This window comes from Thamnophis sirtalis, unplaced genomic scaffold (genome assembly GCF_051295495.1).
Source record: "Thamnophis sirtalis isolate CommonGarterSnake01/CBP01778 unplaced genomic scaffold, rThaSir2_p1.2 scaffold_6, whole genome shotgun sequence".
Lineage (NCBI taxonomy): Eukaryota > Metazoa > Chordata > Lepidosauria > Squamata > Natricidae > Thamnophis > Thamnophis sirtalis.
In genome coordinates this window covers 68232788-68254180 of record NW_028261386.1, presented here as the reverse complement: position 1 = coordinate 68254180, position 21393 = coordinate 68232788, and the positions used below count along the sequence as shown (strand labels likewise).

The following is a 21393-nucleotide window of genomic DNA, read 5'->3' as shown; positions in this document are numbered from 1 at the left end:
TTTTGTGATTTTCTCCCGGTTCTTTCTCTTCTCTTCTGTTGTCTCCAGATACTGCACATTTACTAACCAGACTTTTTTTGTCTTAACAATTGCTATTATGGTTTGTTGCATAGTCAGCCGGATGTTTAGACTGGATTTGGCATTTTTAATCCACCCATTGTGTCCTTTCTAAAGACCTACATTACGCAGGTGTTTTTGTTTCATTTTGTTAATGGATATAAGCTGTTCCAAGTAACCTGCTTTTCACAATTGACTGAAGGTGAATTTGTCAATGCCGAAGATGTTCAAGTAGTGCTTCACTTGTTTGGATATTGTACCCAAGGGACCTATTACCATTGGTATTGTTTTTTCTTTCATTTGCCCCATTCTACTTCTCTTTGGAGGTCTTCGTATTTTGTTATGTTCTCCAGTTCTTTCTCTCCTGTTCTGCTCTCACTGGGTTCTTCCATGTCTACTCTCAATTGTTAAGTCTGGAGTGTTATGTGGCAAGTGCTTGTCTGAATTCTAAAGTTCCAGGGCACTTTAGCTTCTTCATTTTCATTTATCAATTTTGTGGTCCCACAAAGTTCTTGCTTGCAGGCAATTGGTATTTCTTGCAGATCTTCCAATGCAACATTGTTGCTACATTATCATGTTGTTCTTTGCAGTCAGTCAGTGCAGAATGAGGGTCTTAAAATATTTCCCTCTTGACATTAACCTCTCCCAGTCTATTACCATTGACCAGCAATTGTATCTTCCATTGTGACCTTGATCTTTGCACAAACCTGCTGTTTCTGCTGACTCCTGTCATTTCAAGGCACTTGATTATCCAATCTTGGCACAGAGTTAATGCTGTTGTTTGTGGTCAATCTGTGCAATCTTCTTGCAGCAACTTATTATTATGCTCTTCAAGGCAGTGTTGATTCCTGGAGACTCTCTGGACAGGTCATTTCAGTTTTCTTAGCAATAGTTCAGAAGTTTCCATAATGGCTAACCAGACCAATGGGAAACCTAGTAACATGTTTACTTTTAAATGGCTTTCCATTGGTCTGGCTGGCCATTGTGGGAACAAAATATGAGATTAAGCAATCCTCTAGGTATACTTATTTATTTGTAAGCATCACAATTAAAATAAGGTATAATCCATGACATAATATTTAAAATATAAAATACAAGATTAAAGTAAGTACATATTAAACAGATCTTGCCCATATCTTGGTCTCTAAGTGACTTTGCATTATGGCTTGTTTGTACACACTCCATACCCGTAATTTTGGAACAGCTTTCACTTTGCATCACTCAAATTTAGTTGTCTCCCTCCAATTTAATCTTAATCCAGTTTTTTTTCCCTTAAAGGAGGTATCAGCTGACTCCTCAATTTGCCTCCAAGCTTCCTTTTCCTACTGTAAATTATTGAGGAGGTAGTTGACTCCTGGTTGTCCCTGATCTCTCCATGGCTTTCAGTGCCATTGAACATGCTGTTGTTCTGGATCTTTTAATTGGGGACAGAACTTTGCTTTGGTTCTCTTCCTTCCTCTGGAATCAATTCTAATTGATGTTAACAAGAGGGGTGGGGAATTAAGCCCACCCCCCCTTTTTCATGAAGTTATTCAGGATTCAACAACACTCTCCCCACTCTTATTTAACATATGCATGAAGCTATTGGATAAGGTCATCTGTCAGAATAGGTAGTTCTGTCTTGGGTTGTGGAGATTCTGCTTCTATGTCTGAGTGGGCTCCAACTCAACCAAGCAGGACTGAATGGTTCTGGATTTTAGGGTATCCAGAGTTCTGGACTGTAGATCTTCTGTTTACAGTTCTGGATGGAGTTGTGTTGCCTCACACAGAACCAATGTACAATTTGGGGGTTCTCCTAGACTCACGGAGTTGATGGCTGCAGCAATCAACAATTTTCTACAATTTCATGTGCATTAATTGTCTCCTTTCCTGGATCAAGAGGAACTGTGCGTGGTCACTCATGCTTCTTTCATCTCCCAACTGGATTAGAATGCAATGTATTCTAAATGGAACGCCCCTTTCTTCAAAACAAAGCTACAATTGGCAGCATGAGCAATTATGGGCATATATTAGTATGCCCGTACTACATTATCTGTATATGCCTTTTAAGATGCACTGGTTCCCAGGCTTTAAGGTGCAATTCAGGGTGCTGGTTAGTACCTATAAAGCTGGTCATGGCATAGAGTCAGAATATTTCAATGACCACCTTCCTCTAATTGACTCTACCTGCCCCATCACATCTGGCAAAATAAGCATGCTCTGGGTCTCGTTGATCAGGAAACATGTCTTTTCTCTCAATGTTAGCCCTTTGGAACACAATTTCTCCTGAGATTAGATCCCTAAACTTGCTGCACTTCTGGGCTGACTTTTCTTTTAGGCATAGGATTTCAGAAATAGTGGAGCTTGTGAATTTATGATTTTTTTTGTTTGTCCAATTATCTTTGCTGCCTTTTTTCTTTTTGATATGTTTTTATTTTTTCTTTTGTTTTGGTGTTTTATTGTGTTAGTTGCCTAGAGTTAGAGCCCAGAGGTGGCAGCCATACAAATCCAATAAATCCAATAAATAAATGAATAAATGCAATCTATTGCTCAATTTTGGGCTGAGGTTTTAAACATCAATTTATATGCAAATTAGTTGCATTTTAAAATGTTTTAAAACTAAAAAAAAACCACATGCTTATTATACAAAGAAGATTGCCCATATTTAGAGTATTAAAATACAGCATACTTACTTGGGATCAGAAACAGATTGAAAAAGAACTATTTCACAGAGTCATTCAGTGAATATATGGCATCAGTGGAATTTTAACCCCAGGTGAAAAATTGATGCACAAATAGTTTGTATTATCCAATAGACAAATAAGTGACTAGAAATACAATCGCAAATGAAAAGTAACTTTTATTAAAATATTCAAGTAAGGAAAATGATTAACAGTACATTTTATCATACAACATATACCAAATGAACTATATAACTGATTTCAGACAAACAAGCTTTTACCAGCACAGACTTAAGATTTTTTTTAAAGATAAGAGCCAATATAAAGACCATAGAAATCTATGTTACTTAATACACACTCAACTGTACTAGAAATCTGTATTTAGCATATTACAAAGGCTAGAGGTATATAATTTGAAATATTAAGGAACATATCAAGATGACATCCTTTGCTGCAGGCTGCATAGTTTTTAGTATGAAATGGGAATCGGTACCCAGAGAAACTATAATTAACGTGTTAAATTTTAAAAAAGAATTCTTTATTTGAACTGGACTCCACACTGTGCCAGTTTGACCTATGGAATAGTATCAGTGTGCTCTTTATTTGGCCTGCAAGTTTTTCATGTGCTGGTTCTATTATTAGAATGATTATTAGTGCTACTGTCTGCTGCAATTAGCATACTGCAATACAAAACAGAAGAGTAACATCTTAATGGTAAAGAACATATTTTAGATTTTAAAAGTACTAAATTTAATCCTTGGCATCTCAGGTTGGGCTTAAGTAGGCTCCTGTTCAAAACCTGAAAGTGCTGCCCATCAGTACAGATAATTCCAAGTAAGTTGACCAGTTGTTTGACTTGGTATAAGGCAGCTAATTGGGAAGATTTGATTTAACTTTAGTATCCATAATTCAAACATTCATCAAGCACATTCTCTTCTGCAATCCCACTTTTTACATGGAAATAAAATAGTTAAGAAATTGATGGTGCATATTGCTCATCATAGTTTCAGTTCCTCTGAAAGACAGCCTGGGTTGGCACACAGCACCCAGGCTAAAAGGCGATTGGCCAATTTGTGACTCAGTGTGTTGTGCAAATCTAACCTGTATGGTTGATTTATGATTCACTGTGTGTTCCGTCAGGCAATTTGGTTAATTCATAAGCCATTATTATATAAGCTATGGCTAGTCTACTATGCAAACAAGCCAAAGACAGTTCATGAAATTTAACCAACAAAATCTAATTATCGCATAAGTAACAACAAATAGGATTCTTTTATTACAAAACACAAATAAAGAACAATAGAAATGTTGAGCACATACCACTGATAGAAAAATTGACATTAAAAACCTTCACTTAAAATGTATTAACTTAGAATATATTGTGTTCTAGAAAGGTTGACTTTTCGACTGAATTACTATATGGGAGAAAACTTGAGGAAAAGCATGCACCATCAGTAATGTATTTTCACAGATAACATTTTCAATTGCAGGGTGAATCATAGAATAGTACATAAGAGCTTCTTCTCCCGGAAGGGATTTTCAGATGCAGGCACCGGTATAATAAGGGGATCTTCTCCCATATGAGCATCACAATATGCCAATAAATCAGCAGCTGCCTTGGATACCTAGGAGCATTTTAAAAAGAACAAGAAAAAGAACAAAAGAAAAATGGGAGAAGGATTATCTAAGTATTATTACTATTGCAAGAGTGTTAATAGATTGATCCAAGCAATATTTTCTATGTAGTAGTCCTTTATACCATAGCTGGGGAAATAGATGTCCCAGGCTTGCACATGCGTTTTGAAAGCTTTCTATGTATATCCCAGCCTCTCACCAAAATTCTCTGTATTATAATTTTGAATAAGGCAGAAACACAAAAGTTTTAGGTATATAAGCAGTAATCATATAATTAAACAATGTAATGTTAAATTATTTTAAAGCTTTTGCCTTGCCCCATCTATTTTTTTAAGAATATGATTTGCACATCATGCATACATCTCAGACTATCATTCAGTATATTATTTATTTATTAATCTCTCTGAAATTATAGTAAATCCTTAAAAAATAGTACATATATGTGACAGAGCTGCACCAGCCATAGGTAATGATAAAGGTTCACCTCGCACATATGTGCTAGTCGTTCCTGACTCTAGGGGGCGGTGTTCATCTCTGTTTCAAAGCCGAAGAGGCCAAAGGCACACAGAATGCTGTGACCTTCCCAAAGAACAAAGTCACTCCAAAGAACAAAGTCAATGCTATAAGGAAGCCACGTGTAATGTTGCAGTAGAGCTGGAGCAGCAAGATGCACCAAAACCAAGCATTTTTTAAAATTCATATGTAGCTCCTTTACATGTTTTATTTTTAGTCTATGATAATGTACCAAATGGTACATTCTGGCATAAGTCCAAACGTTCAGAGAAAAAAAGAAAAGCTCAATTAGATTTGTCAGTTATTTTTTGTGCTAGCGGATTGTAAAATAGTAACAGAAAGGAAAACAAAGAAAAATTAGATTAGAAATTTATATAAGGAAACTAAATTTTGAAATATTCACCAAGCAATGTAACTTAGAATCAACAATTTCCGATAAATTGGTTTCCAGATCTCACAATCCAAACAATGTGACTACATTAAACCAATAATTGATTGAATCTCTTTTTGTTTATTATCGATGAATATTACCAAAAAATTCTACCTCGGAGGGTTGTTACCAGATATTTATGATTTAAGTCAAAGTTAGCAATCTCTGAAAGAACTAGAGAATGTTATCATTACATTTCAGAGTAAAGAAGGTGATTAAAAACAGCCCAAGTTAGAATATAATCCTGTTAGATACCCTATAATTATAAGATTCAGTGACAAGACAAAATGCTGCAATTACTACAGTCACCTTCCATGAAAAGACAGACATAATTACTGTTCATGCAATGACACCCACTCTGCTTTTGCTTTGTATCTAAAATGAGCACATCCACAAACATCTCACTAATGCCAGTGTTGATTTCACAACACTATTTTAGAAATAATTAACAATTCCATCTTTAAAGGAGAATGGGAAAAGCACAATAGCTGCTGTATGCAATTGTTCACAGTCCTACTCATGTTAAAAATCAGTGTTTCTTGACTGAACGTCAGCGGCATAGTTTTGTTATCCTAAAAGGTATCTGCAAATTTTAGTTATACCATACAAATTTCTTCTACCAACATTGTTTCTAACTTTTTCAATTTTACTGTTTTATTTTAAAAAAGGAATTTTCTTTCAGCAACAATATTTATCTACAATGCATTAGTTTCATCTCGATCATAGCTACTGTTTTTAATTAAGATTCTAATTTTTTAATATATTTCATTCGCTATTCTGAATATTTTAAGAGCTTAATTTATCAGTTCTTGGACAATCAGGTCTTTGCATATTAACTTCAAATATACACAAGTCTCTTGTTAATACAAAAAGTGATTAAATGAAGTCTCACATAGTTTTTTAAATTATTTTTGCTGAATTGAGAAACTATTATCACACACTGAGAACAAAGCAAAATATTATGCTTTACAATATTTTGAAATTATTGTAATGGCTTTTTAAAGTTATTAGCTGTTCAAAACAAAGGATGCAATAGTTAAATTAGAGGCATTTTGGTTTACTTATTAGCTTGGTATACATATTAGCTATGTAAATAAGCTCTATATACTTAGAAACATCTATGTATTTCTCATCTTAGTAATCAAAAACATATTATCTTATCTGTACATGCCCTGGACATGCATATGGTTTCCAGATGTGTGATTATCCAAGTAGTATATCAAATTAGACCTGTTTAGCTTTAAAAATAAAACTAGGTTAGATAATGTTCAACTTCTGGAAGAAAAGAAATGGTAGCATATAAACAGTATTAAATCCTCAGTCTCTGTTTTCCTTTCCATAGTTGTTAGATCTAATCTGTCTGCTCTTTGCATAGATGTTCTTTATAAGCATATTTTGACTTAATTCACTGAATACAAAGAGCTATGCTTGGCTACTAGCCTAAAATATACAAATCTTAAGTTTTGTGGTTTTTTTATGTCACCAGTAATGGTTTAGAATATTATACAAAGCCAGCCAATGGTGTCTTTTCAGTAAACCATGATTATATAAACCATAGCTAAGTACATGGACTTAATTATGAACTCAATTTTATAAGGCAGTAACAGTGTTTACCAATGACATAAAAGATTGTATATAACATCATGAAGCAATATAATTGATTGCACTGATTCTGAGCATCGGCTTTTTCAAAATGTCAATTTAAATGTATCATTCAAAATGTTTTGTACATGTGAAAATGAGTCATCTCTGTTTATGCATATGCAGAAATATAGTAATATTTGCGTGGGAATGTTATTTGAACAATAATAAAAATTATTTTACAATGTATGTGTTTCATTTCCAAAGAGAAGTAAACATGTATAAATTCATTTTACTTATCTCATGAATATAAAAAATCACAATCTAATATATTCAAGCCAAAAATTTGTAATGTGCAGTAGTAACTTCAAACCAGAGAAAAATCTGCTTAAGCAGTGTTTTTGGAGAATGAGGTCTTTGAGAAACAATTTTAGAACTGCAATTGACAGGACACCACAGCAAGTTAAGTGTTCTGGGGAGGGTTTAAACTTCACAGAATTGTCACTGAGCCAACTTGTACCATGTTTGACAGAAAATAAGACAGGGTCTTTTCTTTCCCCCCCCCCAAAAAAAATAAACACTGGGCCTTATTTTTGGGGAGGTCTTATTATTTTTGAGGTGGAGGAGGCGGCGAGCGTGGTCACCTCATGGCTGCTGCTGTGTTGCCATATTTTCAGGAAGGGCTTATTTTAGCGCATGTGCTCAAAAGCCCAAATGGGCATATTATCCGGGGAGGTCTTATTTTCAGGAAAACAGAGTAACAACATTTAATTAATTTTACAAGCCAAGATATATTGTGGAAAATTTAAGAATTGTCAATAGCTTTCAAACATTCTAAATACTGCTTTGTTCACTCAAGTACTCCATAAAATTGCATTATGTAAGGATGTATCACATCTAACATTCGATAAATCTTCTAACTCCAGTTACAATGGATATAATCTACTTTTTTCCTAACTTAAAATGAGAGTCTTTTCTCAAGAGAGAAAAATATATCAACAAACTAAGACAGTTACAAAGCTGCTCAGGAAATAATTCAAGGTTAATCTGATCCTTCACGTGCAATTAACTTTAAAGCATAAATGCTGAACCCTATAAGTAATAGCAATATGTCCTAATTTCAGCATAACCTAAACATATATATTTATGCAACTTGAGTAAATTCCAACATTATCCAAATGGATTTACATTTGAACAGTAGGTCTTTTCTCTTTTTAATTCCACAGTGCCAACTTTAGCTTCATTCTATCCTGGGATTACCCCAAGGTTTCTGCATCAGATTTTGAAAATCCAGCAGGTTCTAGGAGAAAGAGTATCTTCCCCTTTTGTAATGCAATAGATACTGATCCATGAACAGTGAAGGCAATTGTAAACAGTTAAAGCTGTTTATAACAAATATCACAGGATAATATCTGTAGAAGTTACACTGAAAACCAGAGGGTGCCAAGGAAGGAATAATCATTGTGATCACTGCCACCCAGTTCCCTGCCTGAGACATGCAAAACATGTGCCCCTTAAGCTATGAGAAAATTGGTGATGGTGGGAAAGCTAGATTTAAACTGAGCTGGACAAAAGGGGAAATTGCACTCTCATATTGACAGGTGGCAAACAACTAGTTTCAGCCTAGTACGGATGCCAGTGTGCCATAAAAATTCTTTTCTAGCTACGCTTTGTTGAAAATCTGAGTAGCTTCTGCAGATTTCTAACTAGTGGGTGGTCAGAATTTGTAAATATGATTACAAGTTCAAATTTACCTTTATCCTATCCAGATATGCTTCCATTTTTAACTGCTCCACTGCTTTTCTTGCTTGAGATATATTTGTTGTACTGTTATTAGGCATTATCTCCTTCATTCTGATTTTCCTAGATCAATAAAAATGAGAGCATTACAAATTGTTTATTTTCAAAAGATAAACCATTCTAAGAAGAGATATATTTTTCTAGCTCCAGATTTTTCTTACATACTTCTTTCATTTCACTGATCAGTCCTCATTCAATTGCCAGTATGGAATGTTATCTCTACAATCTTGCCCAAGGCGTTTCAATATAATCAGTATCAGGTTACCTAATAATAACCCATCATATTAATAATTAAGTCATTTATTATAGCAGGAGAGATAAGACAACTCCCTAAATTGAGACTGAGTAAAGGCTGCATTGGCAGAGCAGAATAGTAAGGATCAGGAAATTCAGGGGTTCACCACCACCCCCTATTTATTTGGACAGGAGAGGTTTTTTAATTTTGCTTTGTTTTCTTTAATTGGCCTATTTCTATGTTTCCTGCTTTAAAATATCAGGAAACTTCATGTCCTCAGTGATAAGTAATAATACCACTGATTTTCATCAATCAGTTTCAGGGCTTCTAGGATTTCAAAAATGCTTAAGGAGGCCACAAGTTACCCATTTCTGTATAATAACTTTGGAGAGAAAGAAAAAAAGAGAAAGACTAATATTGCAATACCCAATACTCAAAACCTGAATTGGTTTTACAAATCAGGGAACTCTGCATTTGCCTGTCAAATAAAATTTCATCTTTGAAAAATTTGTTCATTTTAAAGAATTGCAGGCCAGATTTAAGGGTAAAAGAATGCCCAAGGTGGCTTCTGTCCTATCAAAAGACAAAATAAAAATATAAGACATAAATCACACTACAAAAAATTTCATTTATTCTGTTTCATATTTTCAATTCCAAATCCAGTAATGTAATTTTTAGAGCTAATAGTGTTGAACTAAACAGTTTAACATCATGTATGGTTTTTTTCCTGCTAATTTAGTTTTAGATTCTCAGTACATTTCTTCTTTCATATTAAAACACAGAATGTTTCCTATTCTCCTCTGCTTTATTCTCCTTTATCTTACCTATTTTGTAAACCCAACAATTATAATTTAAAAATCATAGTGTTGGAAGAAATGTCCATCTGGATTCAGTTCCAAGTGGGAAGAAAGACACTGGAAACATGGAGACTGCTTGGAAAGATGGTTTAATGGTAGACAGGACCATATGTTTTGAGGTCCTGAGCAAAAAGAAAGCACAAGGGTGAGAGAGGGAGAGATTTATACCCTCTGTTGGGCTTTGGATTTGCTTCCTATTCCTGTGGCAAGAAATGTATCCTGATTGGTTGTCAGACTCCCATGGGGCCATGCAGGGGTAACTTTGTAGATTGTCTTGAGTCCCACAGGCTGGGTTGAATCTTGCTGGGTGATGTAATCTGCTCAGTGCCATGTGGTGAGATAGGTAGAGGGTGAACCCTATTATGTCCTGAGGGAGAAGGTCTTTTGTGTTGTAAATTAGCTTGCCCTGCCTTTCTGGGGCTATTAGCAAAGGTGAGGGCTGCTTTCCAAGAGCATGTTTCTCCTTTTCTCATTCAGGGAGGTATAATATTCTGCCTTTTTAATATTTCCTAGAATATTTCATTCTTCTAGGAGAGGGATGGGGTGCAGCTAACATCCTATAATAGCTTATGGCTTAACATATGCCAATTCATCCTATAGCAATTGATTCAATCAGTAATAGTTAAATAGAGAGCCAGTTTGTCCACTGGTTAAGGTGGCAGGCTAGAAACTGGGAGACCATGAATTCTAGTCCTGCTTTAAGCATGAAAGCATGCTGGCTGACTTTGGCCAGTCATTCTCTCTCAGCCCAACCCATCTCACAGAAAACAGAGGACAAAGGAAGTATTAGGTATGTTCACAACTTGGGTTTATAAAATAATAAAGGCAAGATTTTTTTTAAAAACCTCCCTTTAGACAATATGTGAAGTAGTACGGAAATACTTCTAAATGGTTAAAATGTCTGCTGTACAAAATTGATGTATAAAAGGTTGTATCTAGAGCTAATACCATATCAGAAACAAAATCACTACAAAAGGAGAACTGAAAATGAGAATCAGTTGATTTATTTGTACCTTAAAGGAACCAATTTATTTCTGTCATAAAAGAAATCTCATGACCAGATTTTGAAAGAAGTCATAAGTAAAAACCAGGCAGTCAGTGAGAAGCAATGGCAACCTGTAATATGAACTTCCCTATAATTTGCCTGTCTATCTCTCCTGCTATTACTGATAGTTAGAACGGTTTGCTTTTGATGTTAAGGTATTTTATATATTATTTGTATTGTACTGTTCTGATGCAGGCTTTATTGCAGCATTACAGTTTTACCTGAGATATGCTAATTTGAGGGAGGTGGAAATATTTTTATTTCAAATAACAATGAAATAAATAGCAAATCTACCTTAGAATTTCAATTTAAATTCCTGGGCTATTTGATCTGAAAATCAAACGGATGGTTAAAGAAAAACTTGATATGAAAGATGTAATGCTCTCCTTCATCTTTCTAGTTCTACAGAATATGAGAAGATTAACGTAGGATAACGGGCTATTGTGCAGGCATATAGACCAGGGGGGAAGGGAAGTGCTACAAGAGACCTGAATATTTGTGAGTGACAGGATTAAAAAAAACACACAGCAAAATCTCTGCATACTCTCCTACTAAATGAGGTACCAGAGGGTTATATCAGAGTCAGATTAAAGCAAATATACTCAACTCTTTTAATTTATTGCGATCAGTTCTGAGAATGTGGCTTCTTAAAAAGATTTGGAAAAAAATAAAACCAAAGGTAAACTGGTGCTTTGCTTGCTTCCACTCAATATGAATATGAAATAAAAACAGTAAGAATGTAATGTTTTTCAGAAATTTTGATTTCTATGTTTTTCAAGCAAGATTTCCTTTCCTTTAATAATGTATTTTATTTGATTCATGTTAAAGTTTTGCGAAGAAGCTACATTACATATCTATATCTCTTGAGAAAGAATTCCAAAGGCCATAGTGCACGTCAGGTTTTTCCCCTTTGAGGGAGATTTCATTTCATTTCATTTATTTCATTTGTTTGCTACCTATCTAGCTGCAAGGCGACTCTGGGTAGCGTACAACATTTATTTTTATATTTGCCCTTCTGGACTCTGAGACCAGCAATTCCTGAAGAGAGAAATAGAGATATGAAAAATAATGAAAATGGATATGGTGTGGCTGAGGCAAAGAGAGACCTTGGATTTGAAAGCTGTTAAATCATTTCCCAAACCAGTAAAATATTTGGATGAACAACCTTACGGTAATTAATCAGTTTCTCATAACCACTCTCAAAGAGTAGTTCAAATGTCATTAAAAAACTACTCAAGCACACATAAAATTGTTCTGTGGATTTTTTGTTCCTTTTTGGCTTCTACTCTCTTGTCTTAAAAAGTTTTTGCCTGCTGCAGACAAATTGATGCAGTGTACTTGTGATTACAGCATGGATACATACATTTGCAGTTATAAACCATGAATCAATAACTCTAACATTAACTTATCTGGTGGGAAGAAAGCAGGGGTGGGTTCCGGCAGGCACTACTGTTGGTTCGCTCATGTGCACGCTACACGCACTGTATGTGCCCTGCACATTCATGCACAGTGGAATAAAAATTGTTCTACGCATGCAGAAGTAAAAAACAAGATGGCAGTGCTTATGGTGTCGCCCAGACAACCGGTTCGGGGTCATGGCAGGCCTGGGTCACTGCCGGTTCCAGCGACCCAGGCTGCCAAACCACTACCAGTTCACTCAAACCAGGTCAAACCGGTAGGAACCCCCCCACTGGAAGAAAGCAAAGGACAGGCAAAAGAAGCGGACATAATCTCTGTACTTTCACTTTGGGGACAAAATAAGCCATTTTGCAAAAAATACTAACCCACTTTTCCCTGGATATTTTTGCCACTGAGTATTGTAAAAATGACATATAAAGTGAGAAAAGTGCATGAGCAAATAGCAATCAAAGTTTTGCGCTTGATTCATTTATTTCATAAACAAAGATACTATGTAATGCCCCAGTGAATTGCCCTCCCTCCCCTTAGATGCAGTAACTAATTGTACCACTTTCAACTATATTAATTACAACCACAAGCTTCCTCTCATTGGTGGTCAATCTCTCATACAGCTGGGTAGAAATTCTGGCCTATTTCTCCATAGCAATCTGCTTCAGCTCAATAATGCTTGAAAGTTTACTAGCATGAATTGCTAATTTCAGACTCTACCAACTTTCTCTTAAAGTTAACATCAAATATGTTCTTCTGCAGCCATTCTCTTCCAGATTTCTTTGTATGTTTGGGGTCAGTATCTTTCTCTATGATCTAATGCTTGAGAAGTGACATGAGTCACTCCTGGTGAAATGGGAAGCTATATAAATTTGACAGACAGATGAGAGAGGCAAAGGGAGGGAGGGAGACAGAGATTTTCATACTGTTGAATGGAATGTTTGTTTTCTGCCAAACATAACAATTCCATGTAATTGCAAAATGTTCATATTTGATTCATCTGTCCATAAATCTTCCTTCTCAAATCTTGAAAGCTGTCCAGGCGCCTTTGGTAAATTTGAAACAAGCATTACTATCCTAAGCAGTGGCTTCTACCTTGCTTACCAAACTCCAATAATGCCTGTTTAACCATTTTTTTCCAGATGGGTAAATTGTAAGACTGTTTGGTCAAGATAAAAAAAATCCTTCAGATCCCTACATGCTGTCCTGGGTTTTAATTTCTTGTATGCTGTGCTCTTGGTTTTGAGAGGATGGCTGCTGTTTAGTGTTCACTGATCTCCAAGCCTTCTCCATTTCAAGACAGTTTCTGACCGTGGATTAATGAAGAAATAGTTCTTCACTGTTTTCACACTAAACATGTTTAAACATCCAGAACTGATATTGTAAGACTTTCACATTGATGAGGAGCCAAGGTTTGTGAGATTTACATAGGGTAGGGTTGCTGGCACACATCAGCTTGATTGTTTAATGAAGCACTCACATATCTAGCCCTAGATACATCTGTAAGGCACCTGACTGAATTAAGGTTTAGGTTTAGGTTTAGGTTTATTGGGATTTATATGCCGCCCTTTTCCCTGAGGGGACTCAGGGCGGCTTACAACCACAGGGGAGGGGAAGTGCAAGGTCAAAACAAACACTTTGTGAACAAAAGAAAAATAATAAAACACAGCTTTCATTCAGCAATCAAACACTCGGGCGGGTAATTGGAAGCCTATCCCCAGGCCTGCTGGGAGAGCCAGATCTTGAGGGCTGCGCGGAAGGTCTGGGTCGTGGTGAGGGTGCGGATCTCCATGGGGAGCTCGTTCCATAGGGTCGGGGCAGCAACAGAAAAGGCTCTCCTCCGTGTGGTCGCCAGTCGACATTGACTGGCAGATGGAATTCGGAGGAGGCCCAGTCTGTGCGATCTGATTGGTCGATTTAGGGAGGTAATCGGCAGAAGGCGGTCTCTCAAGTACCTAGATCCACTACCATGGAGTGCTTTAAAGATGGTCATCATTATCCTGAAGCGCACCCGGAGACCAACAGGCAGCCAGTGCAGCTCGCGGAGGACAGGTGTAACGTGGGCGAACCGAGGTGCGCCCACTATCACTCGCGCGGCTGCATTTTGGACTAGCTGTAGTCGCCGGATGCACTTCAGGGGCAACCCCATGTAGAGCCCATTGCAGTATTCCAGTCTAGAGATCACAAGGGCTCGAGTGACTGTTGTGAGGGCCCCCCGATCTAGGTAGGGCCGCAACTGGCGGACCAGGCGAACCTGGGCAAATGCCCCCCTGGTCACAGCTGACAGCTGGTGGTCAAAAGTCAGCTGTGGATCCAGGAGGACTCCTAAGTTGCGGACCCTATCTGAGGGGTATAAAATTTGACCCCCCAGCCTAAGCGTTGGTGTATTAGCCAAATTATTGGGGGGGAAACACAACAGCCACTCGGTCTTATCCGGGTTGAGCACCAGTTTGTTAGCACTCATCCAGTCCTTAACGGCCTCCAGACCCCGGTTCATCACGTCCACCGCTTCATTGAGTTGGCACGGGGCGGACAGATACAATTGTGTATCGTCCGCATATTGATGGTATTTTATCCCGTGCCTCCGAATGATCTCGCCCAGCGGTTTCATGTATATGTTAAATAGTAGGGGGGATAGGACCGAACCCTGAGGTACTCCACATGTTAGGGGCCTCAGGGACGATCTCTGCCCCCCCACTAACACCGACTGCGACCTGTCCGAGAGGTAAGAGGAGAACCACCGCAAAACAGTGCCTCCCACTCCCACCTCCCGCAGTCGTCGCAGAAGGATACCATGGTCGATGGTATCGAAAGCCGCTGAGAGGTCAAGGAGAACCAGGATGGACGCATAGCCTCCATCTCTGGCCCTCCAGAGATCATCGGTCAATGCGACCAAAGCGGTTTCTGTGCTGTAACCAGGGGAAACTACAATTTTTCACACTGACACATCATATGGATGATCTTTGTTTATGAATGAATAAGACAAAAATGAAACTTTATTTTTTCACTCAGATTCCATATATACAGTACGTATTAGTCAGACAACATGAAGCTCTGATTGATAGAGAATTATGCAGAAATTCAGAAAATCTTCATACTTTTTCACAGAACTGAAATTATTCTCTTGCCTATTTCATACAAACCGAGTCTTCCAATAGTGGCTGCTCTGGGCGTACGCTCTACGGTTGTGGGCCAGCTGCCGGCAGAGCATACAACCATAGAGCGTACGCCCAGAGCGGCCACTGTTAGAAGACTTGGTTTGGAAGCCGCCAAAAAAGCCATGCTGGGATGGCGGCAGCAGCGGAAGTGCCCTGGTTCTGCAGGGAGAGCTGGGCCAGGGCATTGTGAGGCTGGGAGGCTCGTGAGCGAGAGCAGAAAAGCCGATCATGCAACCCCCCCTCTCCAGCCATGGAGAGCGCCATTACTGGCATTTTGAAGGTGCCAAGCCGTGGGAGCCGGGTGGCGGCGAACAGGCGCTCACACAGCTTGGCAATACCTCTAGGCCAGTGAATGGCGCTGTGCCCAGCTGGAAAGGGGGTTTGCTGGGTGGCTGCTTGTGAGCGTGGTCGCTTCATGGCTGTTGTGTTGCGCTGCTGCGCAACACAGCCATTCGCCCATGAGGCTGTGCCCAGCTGTTTGGGAGCCCGCTTGCAAGAGAGCAGCCGCCTGGCAACCCTAAAACAATAATCCCTCCCCTCATAATAAGGCCCAAGCCGTATTTTGTGGGTAAAAAGAAAATAAGACCCAGTCTTATTTTCGGGGAAACACGGTAAGTGTCTACACAGCCTTTGATTTCTAAGATGTCTTGCTACTGGATGAAAATTTAAAATTTAAATTTGGTCATGTGTTCAAAACATTTCTCCTTTAGGATCTGCTCACAGAACCATATCTCACTAGTTAAACTAAGGTTATTAAACTAAAGTTGTCCTTAGGCAGAATCTACAAAGAAAAATACTACCCAATAGCATTAACCCTATAAATACCAATCAGAATTGAAAACCCTGTAATGCTGCTCTGATTTTTTTTATTATATCATGATTACAGGTTTTAATGGGTATAGAAAAGGAAAAAAAACACATAATCAGGTGCAGGCCCTATAAATGTTAATAACTGTAAAGCTATTTTTATTTTATATATTTTCATTATCCAGTATTTAATGTAAATCAAATAAATGAACCATTAATATAGACCAACAGCACCATCTAGAGAAAGAACAGCAACATGCAATGGTTTGTGGACCCTTTTTAATTGTACAACTAAATTCTGGCATAATGGGCAGAAATTAGGTATATAATTTGCCACAGTTCTTCAGTGAAAAGTTAGTACACGCACTGTATAAGATTAATGTATCAACCCATTTAACATATCAAAAACAAATCTTATTTAATAATATTTAATAGGGTCCACAATTGTGCAAAGTTTTGCTGTCTACCCTATAACACCAACCTGACCAATCTTTGGGTTACAAAAGATTTGTTGGTCAGGAGGCATGCAAGTCATAGAATCATAAGATAGGATTGGAAGAGACTTTGGTCTTCTACTTTAATCCCTGGTAGAAATCCTCAAACCATCTCAGGCAAATGACATTCCAAACAGTTTCAAATATTTGTACTACCGGTTCAAGCTTGCTCCCACACGCACTCGCGTGCACGCATAACGCTTCTGCTCATGTGCAGAAGCATCTGGGCAGGTGGGTGGGGCCTGCAGCACCGCTACTATCGGTCCGGCCGAACCAGGCTGAACTGGGAACAATCCACCACTGATTCCAACCTTTGCTTGAAAACCTCCAGTGATGTGGGATATTTATAACCCAAGGAAGCAGACTGTTCCACTGCTTGACCGCTCTCATAATCAGGAAATTTCTCATGTTTGACTCTCTGTCTGTAAAGCTTCCACCCATTGGTTTTTGTCCTCCCAGAATCATTGGATTTCAGGCAGCATATACATATAATATATAATGTTGTGGTTGGTCATACAACCAGATGTTTAGATTGGATTTGGCATTTTTATCCACCTATCTTTCCCAAGGACCTGGAATGGGCAGATATTGTTATTTGATGATGTAAGCTGTTCCAGGTAAAACTGCCTTTTGACATTGACTGATGGTGATTTTGTACATGCCAATGGTGTTACTGCTCCAATTGTTTAGAGATTGCACCCAAGGTGCACTACTTATTAATAGTAGTACTACTGGTATCTGTGTTTTCTTTAGCCACTACTTTTGCTGCTGCTGCTGCTGCTGCTGCTGCTGCTGCTGCTGCTGCTGCTGCTGCTGCTGCTGCTGCTGCTGCTACTACTACTACTACTATTGTATCACAGCGGCCAGTTGTTTCGCCGGATTTGGCATTGATTACTAGTCGGGCCCCACCCAGGGGCCTAGGACATCATAACGTATTTTCGTAATATACATGCGGATCCAAGCAATGCAGCTTTTTGCATTTGACTGATGGTGATTTTGTCACTTATTATTATTATTACCTTGTCTCCAAGGAGAATAACCCATATTATGCCCGTTCTTTTAATTGACTTCTATAGGATTTAGCCTCCAAGTCTGTTTTGACCTGCACTTTTCTTCTGTGCCCCCCCCCCTCCCATGTCTCTCAAGCAGAGCTTCTGACAGACTGGATCTCTTTCTCATTTTATAAAAATAGAAAATTAAAACAGGAATTAAATAGTTCAGCATTCTCCTTTACGTCCATCACCATCTTGCTATCTTCTCTGACCAACAGACTGATCATTTTTCTCTTGTTCCACACATAATTCTAAGCCACTTTTTGTTTATTTTTGGCATTCACAGCAAACCTCAGCTCATTCTGAGCCTTAGTCTACTTGTTCCTTTCCTTATAAATTCAGGCTTTTTCCTGAAATTTTCCTTTTCTTACATGTCCCTCTTTTCATTATTTTAAACTTGTCTTTATTGTTATTATTCTCAGTTTATTATAGAACTGTATTTTTAATTCCAGAATCCTCTATTCCTCCCTCAGGCCTTGATCTTGGAAGTATGGAAAAAAATATTACTTGTGCTCCAACCATTTTTGCTTTCCTGCCTAACCCCTGATAGTCCCTTGATAATTATTCCAGGTTGTTTCTGGCAGTGTCTTTGTTCCAATGTGAAATAGAAGAAAAGGTCTATGATCAATACGGTAGGATTGATTAATCAAGTTAGTGTTTCTCCATCACTCCTGTATATTCACACTTGGGAAATAGCATTATTTCCCTTGATATCAAGTCTGTAGAGTGCCGACTCCGTTTATCTCAGGATCAGGTCATCCATCAACATCACATACCTTTGGGACAGTGATTGGATTTCTTACCTCCATGGAAATTCAAGCTTCTCTTTTCCCTGTCCCTGGAATTCTGAGAGAAAAGTCTTTTCCAGAAGTTAAAAAAAGTCTGTTTCTGTACCCATGAATACTTGCATCTTTAATCTCTTTCTAACTCATACCTTCCCATCATCTCCCTTTATCTCAATGCCTCAAGCAGAGATATCCCAATCAGTCATCTATTTGTCACACTTATAGAGTCCCCCAAGCTCTTCACTTTCTGGTTTGGAGGTCAGCTCTTTCCTTTCTATCGTCTGGTTTGTTATTTATTTTTGTTTCAGCCAAAAACATTTTTCAAAAATCTGTACTGCAGAGCAAGGGCTATTCCCATCCCATTCATTGAGTGGCACTTGGGGGGAGGGAGGAGGTGAAAAGAGAAAAAAATATGCAGTAGGTAGAAAGCATCCATTTTCTGAGCCTTCTACTAGCACTTCAACTCCAATCCCAGGAAAGGAGTCAATTAACCTCCACTGACTCTTCAGATAATCCCAAAGAACACAGTTGATCAGGACCAACTTACTTTAGTCTAGAACAGATCCAGAACCGTTTGGGGTAAACAGTTACCTCTCAAAATTATTCAACTAAATCAGAGGGCCAGAGCATGATCTTGTTTTGCTTTGTTTTGCTTGATAAACTTCATCATCCCCCGAACAATATGATATTGTAAACAATAAGATATGTTTATTTCCAATTTTTAGTATTAGATTATATGATGAACAATATATGTTAATTATATGCTGTGCCCTTGTAAAAATAGATTTATGTGTGGATAGGTACATTTACGGACACACGTAATATGTGCAGGGTTTTTTTCCTATTCGTTTTGGTGTCTTTGATTGAAGGATTATATGCCCTCAAGTCATTTTCAATTCCTAGTGACCGCATAGATAGATTTTCTCCGTGACCGATATCTTTAAATAGCTATTTGGTTTTGTATACTTGTCACTAAATTCTGAACATTCTGAAACCTATCCATAATTTTTTAAGGGATATTTAACTGGATGTTCCTCATCCCTTGCCTGAAAACAGTTTAAAATTTCTCAGATCTTTTTTTTCTTATCTAATGCTAGCGCCCTGCTTTCATTACTGTAGTACAACTGGAACAGTCTGTCTGTTTTGCACTAAAATCTGTTCTGGCACTTTTTCATCGGAACAATTGAAATTTCTCAATGTTGCCTGTCTATCAGCTCCCAAGTAGAGAAAAAGGAGAAGAGGGAGGGTGGGAAGCAACCTTTCTTAAAATGCTGCTTTGAAGGTTTGAGGCTTGCAGCACTTTTCTTTCTTTTTCCTTTCAGGAGTACCCTAACCTTCTGCACATTGCATTCAGTGGCTAATCATACAGTTAAAATATTCATCAGAAACCAGCTTATTCTAATAAACAAGCATCCGCTAACAAGGCTCTTCTATCCCCAAAACACGCAAACAACAAACAGTGCCAGTTTGCAATCTCTCCCACTTCCTCAGAATATTTGCCTTCTGCCCACAACCTTCATTCTCTGATGGATGCACTGCTACTACCTCCCTAATATATGTGTTATAGACACACATACCCTCTCTGCCTTCTCAGATTTTCTAAATCAGGTGCCACATGGCCTGGAATACTGTATCCAGCAAACTCAAGATACTAAATTCAGACACACACAAAAACACACAACGCATATAGAAAGCTTCTGTTCATTAGAAAGAATCATCCATGCCAGTTCTTGTCATACTCTTGATTTTATATGGTGGAAGTCAGATGAAGGCTTAACTATGTGAGAAGTCTGTCTGTGTAGTGCAGAAAGTGGCAAAAATGAAAAGCAGAAAATGAGCTAATGAAATACAGCCTTACTGCACGGTTTCTGGCAATCCTAGTGACAACTTCTTTAAAACAAATTATTTCGACTAAGACCAAAAATTCAACATGCACGCTTTGAAAATACTTGCGACACACCCCAATTCTACAAGCTGTGAATCTGCCACCGGCCAAAAGTCTCTCCCCCCCCACCCCCATCTTCTCAACCAAACCAATGGGTTTGAGACCCACTGCCATCAACCGGAGCGGGGGTTTTCCCTATAAGTTCCCCATCGCCCCAGTGCGAAGACTTACCTTGCAGCAAGAAATGGAGGCTTTTGGCTGCCAGGGAGATTCGAACAGCGAAGCCACGACACTCACGCCTCGAGTGCAAGCAGCAGGGACGTCTTGAGGTTGCACATGCCCGGGAGGAGGGGAAAGGGGGGGGCTCTCTGACCTGCCTTGAGGCGAAGATACCGGTTATGTGTTTGGCGTGCGGTTTATTTTGTTTTGAAAAAGAACGCTACCTGTCCGTCACGCCCCCTGGCTAGCGGAGCAGCCGATAGCCGACTCACCCGCTGTGGCTGTGCTTGGTTGAGTCTCTGGAGGCGCGCGTGCGCGTCTCCGCGCTTGCCGCGAGGAGGAATTCCAGCTAGTGACGTCAATCGGGGCGAGGGAAAGCGCGCGTCCTCGGGCGGCCGTGGACTTCTTTCCCCTACTCTTGGAAGATGTCGGCGGTCGGGAGATGAGCGTCATCCGTGCCGTCCTCGGCTGCATGAAGAAGGCACGTATGTGCTTCGTGGCTGGAAACGGCGGCAGAGAGGATTGACATAGCCGGAGAGAGGCGCGCGACTACAAGCAAAAGAGAGAGAAAAGCCGGGAATTCCGAGCCGCAGGGAGCAAAAGGCTTTTTTCCCTTCACGTCTCCGGAGAGACCCTGAAAGGAAGGGAAGGGCTCCTCTCCCAGCGCTGGGGGCCGAGTGTTTATCTCTGTTCGTCAGCGGTGCCGCGAAGGCCAGCGACCAAGGACCTTCAGCCGCAGATTTCGGGGCCACGTGGCCCGGGAGCTTCCAAGG

The 21393-nt window shown here is 38.9% G+C and overlaps 1 protein-coding gene across 3 annotated transcripts; it reads right to left on the bottom strand.

Moving 5' to 3' along the window:
- Positions 1-2879: 2879 nt before the first annotated feature.
- Positions 2880-20893, bottom strand: GNG4 (G protein subunit gamma 4). 3 transcript variants are annotated; one of them, XM_087718068.1, is made up of 4 exons: positions 20375-20477; positions 11421-11459; positions 8631-8739; positions 2880-4342 (listed from the first exon to the last, which is right to left on the bottom strand). In XM_087718068.1, the coding sequence occupies exons 3-4, from the start codon at positions 8727-8729 to the stop codon at positions 4214-4216; spliced, it is 228 nt and encodes a 75-aa protein (XP_087574194.1). In that variant the 5' UTR covers positions 8730-8739; positions 11421-11459; positions 20375-20477; the 3' UTR covers positions 2880-4213. The 3 variants fall into 3 exon arrangements, with proteins under 3 accessions (XP_087574194.1, XP_013908107.1, XP_087574195.1); XM_014052632.2 differs by lacking the exons at positions 11421-11459; positions 20375-20477 and adding an exon at positions 20633-20893; XM_087718069.1 differs by lacking the exon at positions 20375-20477 and having other exon boundaries at positions 11421-11657.
- Between the last annotated feature and the right edge of the window lie 500 nt (positions 20894-21393).